A 22,109-nucleotide genomic window follows, 5' to 3' on the forward strand; every position below is an offset into this window, starting at 1 on the left:
CAGTTCAGTGCAGATGTTCACTGCTGACGGTCTCCCCTATAAAGGTCCACAGGTTCCAATGCACCAAAGATGTCCCTGGTTGATCTCACTCTGCTGAGTGGCTTGGAGCCTGACACAAAGGAACTCGATCAGGTTAGAAACCCACTTTTCTGTGTAATCTTTTATAGCCTTTTCTATTGAAAATTTGTCTTTTGAAATCTTTCCAAAGTCTACAGAATAAAAAAGAGAAAACATATTTTGGATAAATATATTTTCATTATTCTTGTTCTGATAAAATATTTGCTGACTATATACAAGAAATGGAAAGCTTGTGGTGAACAGAGCTTAGCCTTCTTAGTCTCTTGTAATAGAAATCAGGGCAAGGCTCAGCACGGCACTTAAATCCGTGCCTGCCCTTAATACATGTTGCTATCCCCACTGGCACTGTTGTCTTGCAACATGCCGGGACAGTGTCCCCTGTGCTTGCAGGGGGGAAGGCAAGCACATCTTTCAGAGGTAGTTGCTGGCAGGGCACCATGACAAGGAGATGGGTCGCACCTCTCTGCAAAGGTGGCTACAGAGTTTTGGGTTCTGGAACCTGCTTAGCTGGGGGAGGTTTGCCCAGGTTGATGCTCTCAGGGACTGTCTGCTTTAGGCAAGAAGAAAGAGGCCAGAACAAAGCAAACAGCTGAACAAAGTAAATGAGAATATAGAGGGTGGTAACAAAGGTGTTCCTGTTCGGCTAGGGTTTTATTCTGATGTTTTTTGTTTGCTTTCCTGCAGTTGGTGATGTCTTCAGACCAGTACATTGAGCACTATGAGTACAAGAAAGGAAGGGTTTTGCTCTATTTTGGTGAGGTAAGTGAACCCAATCATTTTTCCAGTCTCTGTCATTTCAGACAGCATATATAGACTTCCTTTTAAACCTAGTCATAGTTTTTCCACACTCAGTTGCCTTCCTGTGATTTATGTCATATGTTGTTGAACACCTCAGATGAAAGAGGGCAGAGGGGAAGAAGGGAAACATGCACCTTCATCCTCGACCTTTCTGAGTTCCAGGAGATGTATTCCATGTTTGGGCTTTGGCTCCCCCCTAAAAAGAGAAATCCTCTCTAGCCAGAAGATGTTTTTCATCCAAGATTAACAAAATGTTAACTGCTGGTCCTGTAAATTCCACATGGACACCTTGTATGTGAAGTTCAGTATTTCTGAACCAAGATCCATATAGGGACAAACAAATGTAAACATTGAAACCCCTAGTTTCTTTGTGCATTTCCCCATATTTTGTATAATGACTGCACCCTACACCCACCCGAGTTGCTTCACCTCCACAGGCAAAGCAGGAGTGTCCCTGTGGAAAGCACACATAGGGCAATGACTTTTTAAAATATAAGGCTATAGGCAAATGAAAAAATGTAAACGTTATTGCCGCTATGTGTGTCCTAGATAATCTGTATATGTAACATAGGTCAAAAACTGCCCCAGACTTTAGCATTTTACTAAGGAAAGTGTATACACTGGCAGCCACTGGTACAGCGTAGGCTGTGAGCATATATTACACCCTTTAATTATACCCGTGCAGGTGGCTTTAGGCAAAAGCTGAAAAGTAAACCCCAAAGTAGTGATGACATGAGTCTGGATCAGAAAGTCTCAGGCAGAAAAGACCTGCACACATCTCACAGAACTGCCTTTACCAGGCTTAGCTCGTCCACAACATCTCCCGATAAAATCATGGAAGGAAATGCCTTCTTCAAGTTGAGGCTACAGCTATCAGGATTAACTCACCTATGCCATCAGAAACAAGGATTCAATAGCTAGTACAGGCACAAATGAATAAGGAACTGACTGGGGAGAGTTAGTTTACTCAACATAACTATTGTTCCTTTTTCCTCCAGCTCACAAGCGGACCAGACCCGGATTGTATATCATTTGGGGCAAAGCAAATCAATCCCATGGGATTGGTTCAGCCAGGAAATGCCATCCTTTATGATTTTTACAACCCTGGTAAGGGCACAGGAAAATGATATGTAGCCGATTGAAAAATAGACACTCAAGAACAGCTCTAGTCTACAGAATGATGGTTTGGATGTAGTGTGTGAAATGACATTATTTTGTTGAGTGTTAAAATAACCTGCCTCTAATACTGTCTTCTACTACCATGGCTTAAGACCATCTAAATAGAGATCCTCTCAGGAAAGGTCTGTTACTGCAAATGGACTGAAAACAAAAACTTTAACACTTGTGGATTTTTAAATCAGGTTTTCCGAGTTCCTGTTTCTCATGGCGCTTTTAAGCATGTTCCACTCACATTGTCTTTTTGGTCAGGCTGTCTTTCTAGGCATCTAAGAGAGAAGACCTTAGAGGTTTGGGTTATGTACTGTGCTTGCTGGAGGAACCAGTCTCTCCTCCATTCAAAGGAAGTTAAATGAAAATCATCCCCATTTGCCAGAGTTATATAAGCAGTATTTGAAAATTAGGTCAAGTCTCTACTTTTCCTGAAGCTGAGAGATCCAAGACAGTTTAAACTAGGTTTGTTTAAACCACTAACTATTGGTGATCCTATCTCTCTCTTCTGAAACAGCACAGTTCTCACTTGCAGCTCTATGGTCTAAAGATGCTTTTAAGATGAATGCTTTTCAGAGGAAACACCAACAAAAAACCCTCACCCAAAAAACCAAAACCAAAACAAGGGGAGAGTACAACTTTAAAAGAAAATTTCCAGACAAAAAAACCCAAAACCCAAACTGAGCAAAACAAAGAAACAGGAAGGGGGGTGGGGGGTGGTGAGAACCAAAAAACAAAACAAAAAAACAACCAAACCCCAAATAAACCAAAAGCAACAACACAGGTTGTTGCCCAGCTGAAAGGCAAGGTGATGCCCATACTCTAAGTGCCTAGGCTATAGGTCTTTGTGGACTGCTGATGCGCCCCTTAGTGCTCTGATTTCCCTGGACCAGGCAAAAGTTAAGCTGCAAATGTTGTTTCCACTGCATAGGCTTTTCCACCTGAGTTTTCTGAGACAAGCCATTTTATTTCTTCTTCACAGACAGAAAGTGCAGCGTGTCCTACAGTGCTCCCATGCATAGCGCCATGCTTTCAAAGTTGTGCCACGCCAGTGTTTGCCAGTGTGCAGAAGGTAAGAAATGATTAAATAGACTGGTCTAAAAGAAGACAGTTACTTCTACAAACAATTAACATAAGAACTGTGAAGCCCAGGAAGGACCATTACAATTATCCTAATGCATAATACAGGACACAAAGCATCCTCTAGTATGTTCAGTACTGAACTGAAAAAAAATTTAAGATATCCAGGATTTATTTTATAGTTGAGTGCAATGTATATATACATGTGCATACATACATAAAAGACCTCCACCATACCCCTAAGAAAGTTGTTCTGCTGTTTTATTCTATTCTCTGTAAATATTTCCTAATTTCCTAAATATCCATTCATTCAGAGACAGATATATCATTTATTTTCCTCACTCTAGGTCCCTGCCCAAAACAAAGATCAACTTTCAGTAAAGCCGTAACACAAACCACACGCCTCAGTTTTGTCTGCTACTACCCTGTTTCAGATTATGGTAAGGCATGAAAGACAACTGTTGATTTTGTTTAAACATAGTTCTTTTTAACAAGGATACATTTGTAGATTTATACGGCCAGACCTCTCCTGAAATGGGTAGGGTTTCTCTATCTGGCCTGGAGGCTGAGATGAAACAAAGCCGTGTGCTATCGCAGTCATCAAAGGGAAAAATAAAGGCCTCAGAAAGATGCTGGGGGATGCTGGGGGAAGGAAGCGCAGACAACATAATGTCACATGCTTTAGACCAGGGGTGTGAGTGCCACCATCCCCACCATCCCTAATGTTACAGGACGGAGATAAAGATCAGGCTCTGCATGCTACGCCATCGCTCAGCAGCTCCTTCTGCAGAGCCAGGCAACAATTTTCCCCTTTGTTAATTTGCCTTCCTGGCCTCCTCTTTGAATGGGAAGTTGGAAGAGCTACTGAAGGAAAACTGATTCAGCAGCTTTGCTAGGTGAGATGCTAACAGAAGGACAGGGAAAAAAATGAAAACCTAATCATATAGGATCTTCTTTTAAGAAAAATACAAACAGGAATAAAAATCTAGAGGTCGTTGATCAATACCTGAGTTTCTAAAAGCATATCAGGAATACAGGATTACTACCCTGTTATCTTTCATACCCTCGTAATTTATGAATAGATGGTACACCAGCATCTGCATAAACATCTGGTAAAAGCATACCTATTTTTCAGGTTTGGGATGAAATCTTTTATTTCCATCTGACTTCACACAGTTGTTGTCTGTTGCAGTGTACGAGGTGGAGGTCCTCAATAGTACACAGAAGAATGTTTTTGATTACTATGAGGCTAAAATCCACAGAATCCTTAAAGCCAGTAAGTATCCAAATGTTTGGCTCCTTTCATGGACCTGTAGGAAAACTGGGTTGATTGAACGTTAGCCGGTATGAACATGCAGATGCCTTCTCTTGCTGTAGAAAGTAGGGTCAGAGATACTTCTATACTAGGCTTGCAAGAAGCCTGATTTCTTGCAAGGCTCATTTTGTGCAGCTACCTCACTGTTCAGTTCAGCTCAGGGGTAGTTGTTGGCTTTGGTTCACATTCAGAGCACAGGAGCATCAATCCTTTCAGACTAAACTAAACCAGAAGACTTATTCCAGCTGCATTTGGTCTATGGCTCTGAACTGGAGCTAGTCTAAGGTAAACCCTCCAAAAACATGCATAGAGTGAATATTAGATTTTCTGTATCGTATAGTTCACATAAAGTCTATAAAAGACTACTGTTATTGATCCACAATTTTTTTCTACTGTACACATATGCACTGACCTCTGTTTTGATACTAGATGAAGCTCTGAAGTGCTTGTTACTCTAGTAAATTATCAAGCACTTGCAATCCTTATGGAACAGGCTAAAAGTTGTCCACGATGACTTGTCTGAAGTCAGGTGAACACAGGAAAACCTCAAGAACTTCAGTTTAGTAATGGTGATAGAAAGGCTTCTTTGTTGCTATTTCTTTAGGTGCAGTGTAAAGATTTGCACTGCTCTCAGACCTTTTTCAGGCCTGCCATCCCAGCTGTCCCCAGGTGAACTTTATCAGCAGCATCAGTGAAAACTGACACTCTTCAAAGTAATTTCTGGAGAGGATGTCAGGTGAGTTCTCAGTCTTCAGCCGCTGTGGTATCATGCGGTTGACAGTTTTGAGTTTGGCAGCCAGAGATTGCCTTTAAAAAGCAACTTCAAAGATTTTGAAATCTTCCCTGTCTGAAACAGAAGAATTAACTCCCTCAGACTTTGCCCAGGGGACTGGCAATGTCACACAGTACTTTATGGCACACAACTTGTGATCTGTGCCCAATGTTCAGTTCCTGTTGGAAAATCATGTCCACACTTCGTGAGTCCAGAGACAGCATCTGTCACACCCAGGGCTTTCTGTATGCAGGGTTAATGATACCTAGTGATTACAGTACCATGCTACCTAGTGATTACAGTACCATGATTGAAAGTTTCATTAATCCCCCCAGAAAACCTACAGGATTTAGATCTAGGCCCCTGTGCATTTGTACTCACAACTAGAAAAATTTTGTTTCTTGGCAGCTGAGAGAAACATCCTTTCAACATAAAGTTGAAAGGAAGAGATGACTTCTCCCACTGCTACCTCCTTCTTTTTGATCCCTTTAAAATCCCCTTTGGTTTGTGCTATATGATGGTAGGCTTTCAGCAGGCTTGGGAAAGGCTGGGAAGAGGCATGAAGCCATGATGATGAAGAAAAAGCAAGACAGTGCATCCATATCAGCTCATGACTGAACTAAAGTTATCTTTTGTACTTTTTGTGGGTGTTTTGAGTGAAGTTGGTCTCTGTTGCTGTCACCAAGGGTAGGTGAGAATTAGCAGGATAAATTCTCGTTCTCTGGACCCATGGCATCATTTCAGTATCAATCCTTCAGAAGACAGATGGAAACACTTATTTGTGCTTGGAAGTCAGCAAAAGAGAATATCGCAGATGTTCACTCCTCAGATTACTTTGATTATTAATAGAATTAGTGCATGTGTTTTGTATGGCTAACATATATGCTGTCTTACGATTCCTTTAGGGGAATAGTATGGCCTGTGAAAACCAGCACAGAATCCTTCCCCTCCTCCCCCCCCCCCCAGTTTTTTTTTTTATTTCCTGTTATATATTCTAAAATCTGAAGTAATTGTTTCCCTTAAATTCTGCTTGGACGCTTTGGAACATTATTTTTTTTTTTAATTGGAGCTTTAGAATTGGAAATTACATAATAACCTCTTAAGGTAATAACTCAAATGCTCATGATCCTCACAGTCTGAACTGTATTAGGCCATTTGTGAAGCATATGAACCAAGAAACACCATGGTAATTTAAGCACAACAAACCCGAGCCATAACATCATCGTTTTGTCAAGTAGTTCTGACTCTTCTTTACATTCCTTGAACAAAATGAAAATGCAGTACACCATATAGCATAGGAACAATAGAAAAGTCTTGGGTTATATGAGAAAACCTTCAGTATTGTATTATTCTTTGGAAAAATGCACATGTAAAACAGCATACAATACTGAAGACTGACTTTTCCCTGGTCTGTAAGTACCGTATGTAAAATTAAAGCAAGTTTTAAGGAATAGCATAAGGTTCTTAGTGCTAGGTTTCACAGATTAGCACTCTACATCAAATTCTCTTGAATTTTATTACTGTTAAAATATTCTACTTCAGGTTTTTATTCTACTCCTAGGGTTTAATTTTAAAAACTAGACTTTCCACACTTGTAATATAATACTTTAGAGAGCAGAAGCTGCACAAACTTCTAACTGTGGAAGCTGTAGGAAGACTGTGGTATCTTACTTGTAATTTAGGCTGGTTTAACGTTGAATTTGTCACCACAGTTGTGCATGACAATTCACATTATAGTTAGAGAGTAAGCAATTAGAACATTGCTGTTATTTGATTATTTTTTTTTCCAAATGGACTTTGAAAACCATTGTTCTAGCCAAACAACACAGTATCCTCATGATACGTGGCTAGTCTGATGAATAAGCATCTCTCCAGCTCTCATGTCATTGCAGTACCTGAGTAGCTTTCTCTTCTGCCTTGGATATCCAGTTCTGTAATGGAAGTGCAGCTCTTGAATGGAAAATCTTCTGGGCCAGAATCCAGACCAGAATCTTGCTAAGTTATTTTAATGTGGAGATCACCAAGTGCATGTCCTACATATCAGCTTCAGAGGAATAGCATAAAGGCTGTATCGGTGAAGTTCAGGTCAGGTGTGCTAAGGAGAGTGAGTTTTTAATACTACCTGTTGCATTGTTGAGCCTCCAGATGCTTGAATTTAGTTTGCTAGCTCTTAAGACCACTATGAGCTTGAGCAATCTGAAATATATGATAGCATGTTTTCTTTTTCCTTCGGTTTTTCCTCCAATCTTTGAGATTTAAACAAACTCTATAAGGCCTGACTGAAAGTTCTCTATAGCAAAACAGCTCCTTTAATAACTACTGAGGAGGCCAAGACAACCAGCTGAGACAGAAATGGCTTACTCTTTGTCAGGTAATGTTAAGGTAAAGATATCCTACCGTAGCATGGTCATTTATTCCCATGTCAAGCCAGAACCCCCAAGTGAAGTATTACCTTGCCTTAGCAGTGGCATAAACGATCACAAAGGGCTGATGTGTCCTGTGGGCTATGGTTCTATTCTTTATTAGAAAAATTTGTGGGTTTTTTTCTTCTCCTGTCACAGCTACTGATGAAAGCATCCAAATAGGTTCCCACCGACAGTTCCTAACACGCTCCACGTGCAAGTTAAACATGGTCACTGGCAAACGGTACCTCCTCATGGGGAAAGATGGGGAAACTGTTGATTCCAACAACAAGTAAGTGCAATGGTTCCTGAGCAGCAGTGGCTGCTATCATGGAGCGTGAACCTCCAGAAAGCAAAGGGAGGAACAGATTTCTTAGGGATTGATTCTGCTGGCTTTTCTAACGTGCAAAGAGTACCACTCTTTGGTGGCAAAAGAGTAGCTGTGGGGAACATCTGAGCCACCCAAATCTATTGGCTCATGCATCTGTGCAGAGCCTGGTTCCCACACTTTTCAGAATCAAAATCTGGCCCTGACTCCACTGGGTTAAAAATGCACAGCTAGAAAAAGAGAAAGGCAAATGCTACACAATTCCATCTACTGCAGATGCCTTACACAACTCCTGTGTTTGCAAAAGAAATCGGTGGGACCATGGCTAAGAGCAGCTCTCAAGTTTTCTGTTATATCATGCATGCAAATAGCATATTCTTCTCATTTCTCACTGGCACACTAATGAAAAAACGGGAATTTATCTGAAAAGGAATTTAGTCTGACACCATCAAATATTCAGTGAGGAAGGCATCTTATATGATTCATTTCCCTGCACCGAACTGGAGAAAGTTAGTGCCTCTGAGAGCTTCTAGGAGGGAGACGTTTTCAATCAAATTGTGAGCGCCACTTCCTAAAACCTTGAAAAGTTCCCTCTCCCCATCTCTACATGACACCAAAGTGAGTGCTTAAGCCAGGGACTTGCTTCAACAAAGACATGCTAAAGACTGAAGGCTCCCAGCAGAGGTGTAACCTCTGAAGTCCTCTCCAGTCCAGTCATAAAATGCCAGAAGCTACACAGCTTCTAATCACAGAAAATTAGGAAACATTCTGGAGTAGTCTGCTGAAGCTAAACTCCCCTTCGCTGTGTCCCATTGGCATGCACTGGGGCATTTTGTACCACTCCAGAAAACTCTAAACTTAGTCCATGCTTACCTGGTGTCACTCAAAATACACGTACAGCCAGATTTGTCCCAGATTAGCACTGATACTTCCCAAACTTTATCGAGTTATAAGCTCAGTTAACCTACTGATGAAACTAGGTTTCAGGCAAGCTTCTTGGCTAGTATAACTCTGCCTGATCTCAGAGGTGCCTCGGTGGAGGGATGTCACGGGGATTACCTTTCCCATTGCTCCATGTCAGCAGTAACAACTCACCTCCTCTGCCTGTCCCACTTGCACCCAGGATGCAGTACTTCCTTGATGCACAAGCCTGGGTAGAGAAAATTCCGAGTGCCAGCGAGTGCCGCACCACTCTGCACCGGGAAGCCTGTGCTCACCTGCAGGACTTCATGAACATGCCTGATGGCCTCTGCCTCTTCTGAACGATCGCTCTGATCCCACAGCGTAGCTGTATGACTGTGACTCAGCTTCTTCCCGAATTTTTTCTTGCAAAACCTGCGCATCAGAATGGCACCTGAAACATTGCAGAGTTGCTTCTGTTGCTATCTGTTTCACTGATTGGAGTATCTTCTTGTAGATGTATGTGTGGGGGTAATACAATAAAAATGGCAGTTACTCTACTAGTTATTGCGTTTATTGTCCCTGTCACTGGTGAAGCGACAGCAGGAATTTCTGTTTCCCTGATCCATTATACAACAGTGCAATTATCCTGCAGAGGATCAAATGAAAAATCATTGGGCTTGCAGAGGTGATTAATTCTTGCAGTCATTGTCACTGGACACAAAAAGAGGCCAAGAAGTCTGCATGGGTCAGAAACAAGACTGGGCATTCATGAGATTAGCGAGTACAGCCAGTCTTACACTGCTGCTGAGTGAAAAGAGATACACTCATGCTTCAGCACATCAGTTAATTTCTTATTTTCATTGTGAGTCCTCAGGTAGGGGAACAGATGATCCCACTCGTACCACAGCAGGACTCCCATACGTGCTTCTGAAGCTGGAACAGGAACTGGCCCACAACAGGACTGGATGTGTCCTGTGCCTGATCCAGGAGCCGTGCACAGGCTAGTTAGTGCTGACAGCTCACTCAGGACATAGAAGTGCTTTTTAACTGCACCCTGTAATCACAAGTCTTTCAAGCTTTTCTTTTTTTTAGAGTTTAATTACTTTGCATTACTTAAAAACAAACCAAAACAAAAAACCGGACGCAACCTGTGGCTGCATTTTTCTAAAGCGCTGCTGCTTCTGCAGGTATGCAAACAGCTCTGTAGTGGAGATGCAGTATTTGTCAGGGAAAGGTAGGGGGGTTTGCTGTCACAGTTAGAAAGGCTTCCACAAATGGTAAACTAAGTTGATGATGAAACATGACCCTAAAACTCAAACCCTCTCTTTTCTTAGGATAGGAAAAAGTCTGTAGAAAACGTTTTGATAACACTGATAAGTAGATCACCTGCAAATACAGGTTTTACATCTTTCATTTGCCAGCGAAATGCCAGTTGGCCGTCATGTCTGAAGCAGACGAGCTACAACGAAAAGCTGAACAGGTCACTATCCTCAGATGCCCATACCATTGTCTTCCTGCCAGCAGCTACTGAGCACAAAAATTGGCCACCTCGACTGCTTATGTTACACTGCAGTAAAAATAAGAAGAGGTTGTATCAACAATATGATAATTAATAGGTCCATCCTGATCTGCTTAATTTGGAATCAAATGTGTACTGGATAGGAGGGAGAGCAGTGAGCCTTGTGGGGACAAGACACTAGACAGCAGCAGCACCTACCAGAACAGCTACACCACGAGAGCCTTCAGATTCATAGCAGGCAGCTGGAAAATAGAATCACAGAATCCTAGAATGGTCAGGGTTGGAAGGGACCTCTGGAGATCATCTAGTCCAATCCCCTGCTAAAACAGGTTCTCCTAGAGCAGGTTGCACAGGATCACATCCAGGTGGATTTTGAATGTCTCCAGAGGAAACTCCAGAGCCTCTCTGGGCAGTCTCTTCCAGTGCTCTGTCATCCTCAAGGTAAAGAAGTTCTTCCTCACATTCAGATGGCACTTCCCATGTTGCAGTTTGTGCCCATTGCCCCTTGTCCTGTTGCTGGGCACCACTGAAAAGAGCCTGGCCCCATCCTTCCTACACTCACCCTTAAGATGTTTGTGTGCATTGAGAAGGCCCCCTCTCAGTCGTCTCTCCTCTAGATCAAGCAAGCCCAGCTCTCCCCGCCTTTCCTCAGAAGAAGGGAGATGCTTATTGTATATAAGACCTGCACCGCCGCATAATGACATCTGCAAAGGAGGATAAGAAACTTCCTGATGGTGCAAGACAGATACTTTGATTAATATAGAAAAAAATTTTTCCCTTGAGGATTGCCCCAGCTTTCAGATCTAGGAAATATGACTGTAATATCTGGACATATATTCTCCTCCTTTTGTTACAGAGCTTGTAGAAATGTCAGTTTTATGGCAAAATCCAGCTGAGGTCAGTAAAGCAAGCGCTGATTTCTACTCATATAAGGTAAAGAATAGGCTGTTCCACTGATATACCAATTATCCAGTAATTCTGCTAATAGTTATAAGGAATACCTCTAAGGTTAGGGGCCAAATTCTTCTTTCTGCTCCACAGGACTTAAATTAAATACCAGTACCTGACACTTTTGCTGTGTTGCATACATCAAGAGCTCAGAGGTTCTTGCTTAGCAGACAAATCACCAAATAATTGCTACACTCAAGACTGTAAAATGTGGTGAAAGCATCATTAAAATTTAATTTTAAGTCTAACATGCATTTTACATATTTTATTCCATTTTTATATATTTTCTTCCATTTAACTTGGAGATGAGTCTAAACTGAAACTGCTTAGTGCCTGAACCTTGCAAATGCAGTCTCCAAATGTGGAAACTATGTGTGATTATTAAACTATTTTTATTTTTATTTTTGGTACAGAGGACCCAAGCATGCTTCTCCTTTAATTCTGGTAATCTGGAACCTCTTGCTTCCCAGGAAGCCTGGGAAATGTCTCTGCCCAAGGAGCTAGTGTAGAACAGTCTCTATCCCTCCTTACTTCTCTGCCCCGAACTCTTAAGCATATTTATAGGGAAAGGGAAGACAATGGTGGAATTATTCTTTGCTGCCAAGGTTGTTAGTGTTTGTAGGTAGCGCAGCTGAAGACCTGCTGGAGACTCAGCCAGCACCATGGAGGCCTGCCTGAGCGCTTCAGAAGCATTCCTCTCGCCCTGTGCTGCCACAACCTGCAAAGTAAGAGACATGGAAATGGCACTGTGATGGTGTCCATAGTGGGGGAAAATTCATCTTTACAATGAGGAGAAAACAAACAGGCACTTGGATGCCTGGGACAAGAATACAAGAGCTTGGGGGCTGACATTGCCATGGGTCTCACCTTAGCTCTTGTCTCTCGAGCAGCCTCTGCTTCAGCTGCCATTGCCCTCTGCATGGCCACAGGAATCCTGACATCTTTGATCTCCACACGGGCCACTTTGATTCCCCACTGCTCCGTAGCGCTGTTGAGGATAGCCTTAGGGACAAACACACAACCCACCAGGAAGAGCACAGTGCTGGCAGAGAGAAAACCCCGCGCCGCACCCTGCTGCTTGGGCAGAAGGAAGGGCAGCACGCAGACCTGCCCCAGAGAAAGACGGGGCCCTCCAGGGGCACTAACACCCAACGCGCTGCACGTACAGCGGGTACCGCAGCCTTGTGAAACTCCTGTCGATCAACACTGGTGTTCTCCTGTGTGGCTTCTCTACTGCCTCCTAAGCAACGATCCCTGCCTTTTCTTTAGGGGGCCACTTTCCACACTTCACCCTTTTACAAAGTAAACTTTACAAAGTAAACAAAGGGAACTTCCTACAACAGCGCGACACTGTGAAAGCACGTCAGAGCACACCGTGGGTGAAAGACAGCGCACAGCGCTGCACGCTCCTCTGTGCTCAGGCTCCTGGGCACTACTGCAATTCACGTCACCACCGTGCCCCTGGCTCTGCCCGCAGCCGCTCTCCTGGCTGCAGAGGGGCACAGTCTGTCCTGGATTCCACTACGCCTCGTCTCTGACTGACAAGAGTAAATCAGTTGTTGGACTTCTTCTCTGCTCCCTCCTTGGCTGTGAAATAAAACCCCCAGACAGATGGCATTTCAAAGTGTAAAGGAACTCAGTTCTGCACTCTTAGTTGTTATGACAGGAGATACAAGCCTTGCCTCCGTTAAACCTCAGTCAAGGGTCTGCTCAAGACAGAGCTTCCCATGAACAGCAGGCTTCCTCACCACTTGCAGTGGCCTCTGTGGAAAGATTAAAGTAATTTATTCAAGTAACTGGATAATTTCAGAATCTTAGCTGCCTTTTGGTAGGAAATAACCTTTCTACAAGAACCTGGGGAAATACCTTTAGAATAACTCTTTCTGACTTTAAAAATTAAGACGATAAGTGAAAAGAAAACATGAAGGAAAATTTTGTTATCGTTGTTGAAGAAAAAAAAGAGATTATTCCTAATTTGCTACTCCTCAGAACATGTCTCCATGCTGCTCAGTGAATTTTGAGAGCCAGATTTACCTGAATACTGTGCGCGATCTCCTCACGACCTGCCAGGAGCTGAGCCAAGCTCTGTGTACCCAGCACACCTCTCAGGGTGCTCTGTGCCACGAGGAAGGTAGCTGAGTGGACATCAGTGACGTTGGCGACTGCGCTGACAGCACTGTGGATCCTGTAGCATACCACCCCATCGACCTGGGCAGTAACGGCATCTTTCGTGAGAATCTGCATTCCAGAAACATATAGAATTAAAGAAGGGAAATAATTTGTTTTCCCCTTAGTGAAACAAAGGCCCTGGTAAATCAAGGAAGCTAAGAATTTCTTTTGGTTTCTTTGACATTCCCCTGAGAAATTACTTCAAAGAAGCTATACAGCATCACTACAGTTTAAACTGGGGCAAAATAGCATACATGGCCTTTAAACAAACTGTTTCAATGGTAAGTGAATATCATAACTTGAATTAATTTTTTCTGTAATAATAGATTATGATTACCCTTTTCCTTTCTTGTAGAAAGGGCCATTAATAATTTTATACACTGCATGCAGTTTGGAAGATCTGCACTACTTCCCCCTAAACAAAGTATTTCTAAGAAACACCAGCAAATCAAAACAAAAATGAAAAGCAAAGTGCAAGAAATTGTGAGAAGAAACTCTGAAAAAATATTTTAAGTATTCATAGAGGAGTTGTGTTATCTTTTGCCAGACAAGTCCCCATGCCTCAGCAGGCAGCTGGCCTCAGTGGAGCACTGATGATGTTCCACTGTCTCCTCCCTCCTTAGCATCTGCCGCCTGCAAACCAATGTTTCACGGGAGCCCTGCCAGCAGCTGCAGAAGCCACAGCAAAAGCTGCTAGACCTTGTACAGCACAAGTACTGCAACCGTCTTCCTTCCAGACTCCTGTTTCAGGGGAGCCATTTTTCATTCCACAACATGCACCCGTGCAACCTGCACTCTGAGGAAAGGCTCTTTGTGATTACGGAAAGGTAATGGTCCAGGGAACAGCTCTGGAGGCAATCGCAAGGGGCAACCCTGGGGGCCAAAGGGGTCCTGGGGCCATCTCTTCCCTCTCTGCTCTTCGTGTAAGGATGGGGACAGCAGTGCCAGCTCCATGAGTAGAAGCATTGTACTGCAGTGGGGCTGGGGCAACATGGAGTGAAAAGTTGATCAGGAGGATGGGAACTGCTCAGCAACTGATTCTTCAGATTAAATTCTTCAGTCAATGTCTGTCAGTATCATGCCTACAGATACGCCCCTCCATTCCTGCTCGGATATGAGTTTAGTGGATGGTTGCCTGCTAATTCATGTTAATTTAAGGAGATTTGTTACCCCTATGTAATTTGCCTTCTCAGAAGCACAGAGTACGTGTACCTTCAAGCAGCAGCTACATCAGTGAAGGCTTTTTGGAATGGTGAGCTGCACGTCAGACCCAATTCTATTAGGACATTAATTTCTGAAATTTTTTAGCCTCTCCTCTCTTGTCCTCTCTGTTTCCCATTTGCAATTCTGCCTCCCCTCCCCCTTATCATTTATCTCACAGTTCTGAATATTAGCAAAAGGAGTTTGCTTGGCCTGCAATGATGTGTCTGCAGGTTTTCATAAGCAGAAGTTTTGTAAACAGTTTGGAAGCCAGAAGATACAGCAAGTAAGCTAAATTCTATATTGTAGCTCACAGCTGCAAGGCTATAAAACACCTGCATTGTTTTTGATCGTGCCATGAATCCACTCTACCTTTTATTTCTTAGATGGCTGCCAGAGAATAGTTACCTCTTGTGGAGGAATGTTACAGGTAACCATTCTAAGATCAACCTTGATAAACGTATCTGTACACGGAAGTATGAGGATCATACCTGAAAAATAAAAATAATTAGATGAAAAACCTCTGAAAGCTAAGTCTAGAACCAGGTATCCTGTACAAAGCAATCAGAAATACCCACAGGGTGGGGAATGAACCCACCTTATTACTACAGCTGTCCTTTCTGCTACAGGAGGTGACAACAGTAAGGTTTTGCTTTTTCAAATAACAGGGAAATGCAGATACCTGCAAACAATCTGAATTTATTAGAGCTTAATGACCTCGGGCTCCGGACTGGTAATGGGCAGATTGCAGGTCTGGTCTCAAATCTACCATGAGACTTTTGGCAAAAATTCCTTCCATGCCTTTCTTTAGTTTCCCCTTATTAAATCATAAGCCATCTGTGGTACCGTATGTGGGTCCCCAGGAAAGACACCGCTGAGGTCCAGATTCCTGCACCACCTGTAGGCTCCCACATGAGGAACGTTGTCCCAGGGTCTGATACATCCTGTGAAGGAGTCCCCGACATAAGAGACGGACACTTGACACAACTATTCCTCTAATCTCAGCACCTTGCTCAGGTGCCCAGAGCCACACAGAAGAGCTCTGCACCTGCCCTAGCCGCTTTTGGGACCACATGGCTGTTACTCAAGAGGAAGGACAGTACCTGAAAAGGACTTTTTCCTCTTATTTCGACTTCCAGTGTCCCCAGTTTCATTGCACAGAGGTGGTAACTGCACCAGTGCAAATACCTCATGCTGTTGGGTTTGGCTTGTATTTGTGATTTGCAGCCTGATCCTAGGTGACGGTAACAAACTCTGGATAGATGCTGAGTGTCCCTGCCCTGGCGCATTTACCACTTTCAGAGCAGCAGACAGCTAAAGAACTGGCAGCAACAGGTAGTGTTGGAAGTGAGGTAGAGGGAAAGTGGCCACAGTCACTCCAAAAAGTCTGTGGCAGACCTGAAGACTGAATTTAAACCTTCCTGTCCTGCACCAGTGTCTGCAGCATGAGCTTAACCTGTTGTTGTCCAATCTACTCAGCAGCAAATCCACACCTGGTATCAAGGTCCTCAACCTTCTGTGTTGTGGTGTGACAAGCGGTGGGCTTTATCTTCTCTTCAGAAAAACAAACACCCTGCAGGTAAAAGAGCTGCAGTGGAGAGGACCATCTCATCCCCCTCGTGCTACGAAGAAGGATTTATTTCATGGACCTGTGCAATTCTCTATGTGGTTAGAGTGCATCATACTTAAATAAAAGCAGTGCATCATAACAGGAGTAAAACTGCATGCATTCACCTGGTCCCTTTGCTTTCTTAGACAGTATACGTCCCAGCCGAAATACAACAGCACGTTCATATTCTCTGATAACCTAGGAAAATATTTTAAATTTAGAGTGTTACCATTAATTCTATCCCTGCTCTCTGGTTTGATTTTTTAAATCTTTGGCATCTATATTAAATGTAAATAAATGTACAATAACATAGGAACCAACAAAGCTGCAAATCACGAGGCATTTCAAGTCTTCTCCTCACCTCATGCTTTTCTGCGAAAACTCAGCCCCCCTGGTCCTGCAAATGGAGTACTAAACAGATCAAATATGAAAGAATTGTCACTGATCTAACAAGGCTACCCACAACCCCCTCAACATCAATACTACACTCAGAGGAGCTATAGGCAAAGGATGTCTTGCTTGAGATAATCTAGCTAACTACTGTGGTTACTGTAGCAGGACTACTCAAGGCCTGGTGTTCAGGGCAATCACCCTGGTAACTCACCCCTAAAAACTGCTTTAAATTAATCATATTCTGCCCATGTCTTGATGGGGCATTTTGTGGGTTTAGGTTATATAGCAGCTCAATGCAGGGAGCCATGTTCCCATGTGCTCATGTTAATCACTATTGCTGGCAGCATCAAATAAGAGTTCTTCAGAAAAGTTTGTAGATTTATTCTCCCAGTGTTGCAAAGCAGGGAAATTTAACTGTTGATTGAGAATGGAAGAAATTAAAAGAGTAACTTCTGGTGATACAGAAAGTCAGTGGAAGAACACGACTCTCGGTCCCAGACTGCATCTTCACTACAAGCACCTATGATTTCCAAAGAGTAAACGTGAAGTGCCTTGTCTTAACAAAATCAAGAAATCAATAAATGTAAGTAACAGTGATGATAATTTATGTGCCTCAGATCCCACTAGCTTACCTTGATACATGTCCAGATGGAAATAGGAAAGGTAACAAGCACCAGGAGGAATGAAAGCGAAACCAGGATCCAGCCACAGACGCCAATGCCTTCCCGTCTGTCAGCTATAACAAAAATAAGGAATAAGAGCAATGAATGCAAATTTTGAAAAGTTATCTGAGGCATGTAGATCTAGCCCAGTGCAATCATGAGGGACTGCAAACTCACTCCCTCTTCCTCCCTCCTATCCCTCATAGAAAGTCATAAAAACACCTAAGCAAATATCCAGCTATATTGCCCTTTTGCCCAAAACGTTAAAAGGGTCAGAAAGTACATTTTGCAAGAGGAAAGAAAGAGGAAAAATGAAAAGCATTGCCAAAGCTGAGGGCTGTGAAGGAGAAATAAAACATTGGGTGGAGTATCCATGGATATGAATCTCTGTCAGTGTGCCATGAGTGGGGCAAAAGATTTAGTTCATATGAAACAGCTAATAATGAAAATGAGTGGAACTCCTGCTGCCTTTAGATGAACATTTTGAGGAATATTTATGGACCAGTTCATCCACTGGACCATAAGCTTAAAAACCAGTGCTTGTCAAAGTGCACGCCCCTGCATTTTGAGCAATTCTCTCACTGGATGCAGCTCGTCTCATCCCAGGACGTAATGATAATGAAATTTCATTATTTCATTATCATAAAAACACATCAAAATACTTTCATCATTTTAGTGCCTGAAGGGAAGGCAATGATGAGTTGTTGTTCAAGTACTAGAAGTTTGGGAGTCTCTTTTGTAAGGAAAAGGTGACCAAGGAGCAGCTGCTCTTTGAAAAGCAGCTGGAGCCACTGAGGTCCTCAAAGAAGAGAGTGAGGAGTGGAACAGGACAGTTGTGCCACCAGGATGGAGTGCTGCAAGGTCAACTGAATTTTGCTAAATGTAGAAATGCCCTGGCTCAGGAGAGTCACAAGAAAAGCAGAAGCTGCAGGGATGTGGGCTGGGCTAGCCCCAAGGGCTGCCCGACTGTCAGGTTTGGGCCAGAAGAAAATCTTTGCAGGCATGAGTATCAACAGACAAGAAGCTGAACACCACACCCTGTTTCCCAGCCCAAGAGGAAGAGGCAGGAGAGACGGATGAAGGCTCAGAGGTCTTCTAAAGAATGTCCCCCATCCTGATGGAAAGATGCAGCATGATTTGGATGTTACAGGGTTGCACTGGGAAATTCTGACATCAAATTCAATTCATATGCAGACAGAAACTGATAAATAGAAAAGAAAATGATTCATTTTATACATTGTGAGAAAAAACTTGTCACCACAGCGAAACAGCATGAGGCTACCTGATCTGTAACACACAAGTTAACAGACCAGCAGAGCAGGACTGACAGGTTTGTCAGAAAAAAACCCAGCAACCATGGAGGAGGAGGCACAACACATCGCTCCTGCAGCTCCTTCCTCCCTCCAGCATCCATCCGTGCAGCTCTGGCAATGCAAACTGCAAGCCTGGGTGTTCCAGCCAAGCCCTTTGCTGCTTGCAGTCTTGCCCGTCCTAATTCTGAGGTCCCCACTGCAGGTTTAATTACTTGCACATAAATATGTTTGCATCCAAGAAGGCCAAGTTTCAAGCCTTCCTGAGAGTTGAGCACAGAACTGGTGCACTGGGAGCCCAGCTTTCCTCCCGACCCTTTCCAAAAAACAGTAATTTGAAACCCCTGGCTGTTTTGTGAGGTATCATCAGCCATTCTGCAATCAGTGGTAGGAATGGTACGAGGAGCTCCCCTGAGTAAATTACCAGGAAGACCTTAAGGCCATGTGTATGGAGACAGGGCTTTTGCTTTAATGTGAAAATCTTTAACGCTTTCACTGCTGCTTGTTTGCCACACAGTGTACTTCAGGTTGAACTAGTCAGGCTACAACAGGTACATGATGTACCAGCAGTCAAGTGCCTTTTAATCAGTGGAGGGAGGTCAAGGAAACTCATGGAATGGGCAACATTCATAATTCTTCATCCAAAACTTGGGGAAATCAATCATGAAGGGATATTGTATTCAGCAGAACTCAACATTCTGCACTCCCTCTATTTCATTTAAACGATTAGCTTACAGAAAAACGTCTGCAGATCTATTTCTCCAGTGCCAAACATGGTTATGAAGAACCTCCTTAAAAGCAATTTTGGATTGTAGCATCATCTACCATCATCCACCTGAAACCACTGTGAAGATACCTGGCAGGAATGACATAATCCACAGACAGGGGGAATGGCTGGGAACAAATGCCTACAGTTTGCAGACTGATATTCAAGCAGCTGAGAAGAAGTAGGGGGTCAAGATAACACCTATCACCACTATGGGCAAAAAGCACACATCCAAAACTCGACAAAGTACAATGGAATCCTTCTCCATGAGAACTGTCCTAGAGATCCTCATGCCAACTAAAAACATAGATTCCAATAAGGAGGATATGAAAGTTTGCCTTCTTAATAGTGAATCCAGACCTAGCTCCCCCAAACACACCACAAATGTTCTCCAATTACCCTGAAGTTTCAAACCATTTTACCACGTGACAAATGGAAGACTCTAAAAAAGTAGTGAAGAATAAGGATCACTCACAACCCAAACTATCAGTGACCTGGTTTTGCCACACTCATATATGGATTACAATAGTTGTAAACACCAAAAAACCTCACTCACTTGGGTCTACAGTCCAGAGCAAACCACGAGCTGTAATACACTGCAAAATGTCAGAGCTCATCAACGAGCAGCTGTGGAAAAGTTCCAGGATAATCATAAGATTCACTTTGCATTTTTTTAATACTCTCATCATGATGGTACATCATGAACACACTTGATACACAAAATCATGATGTGTGTATCAAACTTGAAAAACAAATGAAAAGCTGCTGTCCAAGTCGCCCTGTGAACATAAAGTGCTGCAGGCAAAAATCTCCTAAGTCTCCTACAGCAACAAAGAGACGGAGTAGCCTCAGCTTCTTGTAACCACTATGTACCGCCCTGCTTTCGACAAGCACCCAGATCAGTCCTGCCTAGAATTATGCTTGTCCCACCACAGCATCCGTACTTACAGCCAGACACAACAGTGAAAACAGCACACATTGCCCGTAACAACTTGGTTTGGCATCAGTTTCCTTGCTTAAAAGAGAGCACCAGGTGTTCATCACAGAAGTCCAAACTCATCAAGTGTCCTTTTGGGGCTGAAAAATTCTTCTACCTTCCTGAACTAACTCATCTTTTTCCCTTTCCATCCCATCCCTACATACAAAAGTGTATCAATAGCTGAACTGGCCATTTTAGTCCCTGGGGTTATTTTGCTGGAAGGCAGATGCTGACACATGCTGGCAGGGCAGTATGAGGCAGTTTGCTCCATCACTCACAGTGGCACATACTGAATTTTCAGCTCCAGCCTATGTGGGAGACATGGTGAATGCCTGGGATCAAATGTACTTTTTTTTTGGTTGGTTAGTTTTGCTCCTTTATACTAATACTGAGAAAAAAACCCACACAGACACACAAAGTAAGGCTTACCAATTAGATGCTCCATGTTGTTTTTCTTGGGCGTCTCCCTCTGGGGATCCATCCCATTTGGGGGAAGCTCTGATCCCCCTCACAGATGAGACAGCAGCACACCTTGAAACTGTACAGCGCTCATGCACAGCACTGAGAGGCAGGTTGAGAAAAGGAGAAATCCCCACTTGTACGAGAGCCCTCTGGGAGCTAGTTACCCTGGTGAGGCAGGGATGTTTACAAAAACAAAGTCTTGTGGGTCAGAGTTGTCCCTGGTGTAACTCCATGGTCTTCTGTAGCCATCTTCTGGCTGGGGATGCACTTGGCCCAGCTGGTTTTAGACCCCACAAAATCCAAGCTGGAAATTAATTCCTGTGAATGAGTAGTATCTGTCACCACAGAGAAAAAACAAGAACAAGACAAAACAGAAAGAGAAGATAAGGAGAAAACAAGTCCTGTGAGGAGCAGCTGAGGGAACTGGGGCTGTTCAGCCTGGAGGAGGTTCAGGGGAGACCATGTCGCTCTCTACAACTACCTGAAAGGAGGGTGTAGCAAGGAGGGTGTCAGTCTCTTTTCCCAGGTAACAAGCAATAGGATGAGAAGCAACAGCCTCAAGTTGAGCCAGGGGAGGTTAAGGTTGGATATGAGGAAAAATTTCTTCACCAAAAGGGTGGTCAAGCATTGGAACAGGCTGCCCAGGGACACAGTTGAGTCACCATCCCTGGAAGTATCTAAAAGACACATAGGCATGGTTCTTGGGAGTGCTAGGTTAGTGGCTGGACTCGATGACCTGAAGGTCTTTTCCAATCTAAACAACTGTATGATTCTATAAAGCCAGAGGGTACGGATCGAGTACTGCTCCTCTGCTGTACACCTTACTCAGCTGCTGTTCACATCTCAAACACCAGCAACACAAATAATCCTCCAGGTGAGGTCCCCATGCTGTGTAGAATAGCTCATCATACACTTCTTGATACTGTCCATCGCTACAGGTTAAACCCTGTTGTGCTAGATAACCTAAATACCACAGCAGAAGCATTTCAACTCCAAAGTCTTAAAACTTTCCCCAAAATATTTTTCACAAAACACATTTTAATATCAACAATCCCATCAAGCATAGCATTTCAGACTAAGCCACTTCTGCAGGCTGCAGCAGCAGAAAGCAGCCTTCTCGAAGGATGCAAACCTGTTCTTATTTGAGAAAAAATGAGAGGTGGCTTTTCATATGTGATTTATGAGTTTTGACATATAGCTGCATTAATTATATGGCTGTTTTCCGTGGCATCTATCATCTACAATACCT

General features: G+C 43.2%; 2 protein-coding genes across 2 annotated transcripts in view; one reads left to right on the forward strand and one right to left on the reverse strand.

The window, feature by feature from the left end:
• Positions 1-9,400, forward strand: part of LOC119142673 (complement C4-like) — a 46,525-nt gene extending 37,125 nt beyond the window's left edge. The window contains exons 34-41 of the mRNA XM_037375848.1: positions 45-132; positions 763-837; positions 1,875-1,983; positions 3,026-3,115; positions 3,471-3,563; positions 4,316-4,399; positions 7,772-7,904; positions 9,064-9,400. Coding sequence (XP_037231745.1) covers positions 45-132; positions 763-837; positions 1,875-1,983; positions 3,026-3,115; positions 3,471-3,563; positions 4,316-4,399; positions 7,772-7,904; positions 9,064-9,202 — 811 coding nt within the window. The 3' untranslated portion in view covers positions 9,203-9,400. The remainder of the gene's footprint in view (positions 1-44; positions 133-762; positions 838-1,874; positions 1,984-3,025; positions 3,116-3,470; positions 3,564-4,315; positions 4,400-7,771; positions 7,905-9,063) is intronic.
• A 99-nt stretch (positions 9,401-9,499) lies between these two features.
• On the reverse strand, positions 9,500-21,247 carry STOML3 (stomatin like 3). The gene is made up of 7 exons (XM_037375849.1): positions 20,828-21,247; positions 17,314-17,417; positions 16,414-16,486; positions 15,088-15,170; positions 13,345-13,548; positions 12,178-12,312; positions 9,500-12,028 (listed from the first exon to the last, which is right to left on the reverse strand). Exons 1-7 carry the CDS (start codon positions 20,877-20,879, stop codon positions 11,828-11,830), a joined length of 852 nt encoding a protein of 283 aa, XP_037231746.1. The 5' UTR covers positions 20,880-21,247; the 3' UTR covers positions 9,500-11,827.
• Between the last annotated feature and the right edge of the window lie 862 nt (positions 21,248-22,109).

This window comes from Falco rusticolus, chromosome 2, assembly GCF_015220075.1.
Source record: "Falco rusticolus isolate bFalRus1 chromosome 2, bFalRus1.pri, whole genome shotgun sequence".
In the NCBI taxonomy this organism is placed as follows: Eukaryota; Metazoa; Chordata; class Aves; order Falconiformes; family Falconidae; genus Falco; species Falco rusticolus.

Bases quoted from the DNA above. Each gene is read 5' to 3' on its own strand.
- STOML3 (XM_037375849.1), bottom strand. From the start codon at position 20,879: ATGGATCCCCAGAGGGAGACGCCCAAGAAAAACAACATGGAGCATCTA. The intron at 15,171-16,413 runs GTGAATGCATGC...TTTATTTTTCAG, and splicing joins TAAGAAAGCAAAGGGACCAG to GTATGATCCTCATACTTCCG. The intron at 13,549-15,087 runs GTAACTATTCTC...TCTGGAATGCAG, and splicing joins GTAACATTCCTCCACAAGAG to ATTCTCACGAAAGATGCCGT.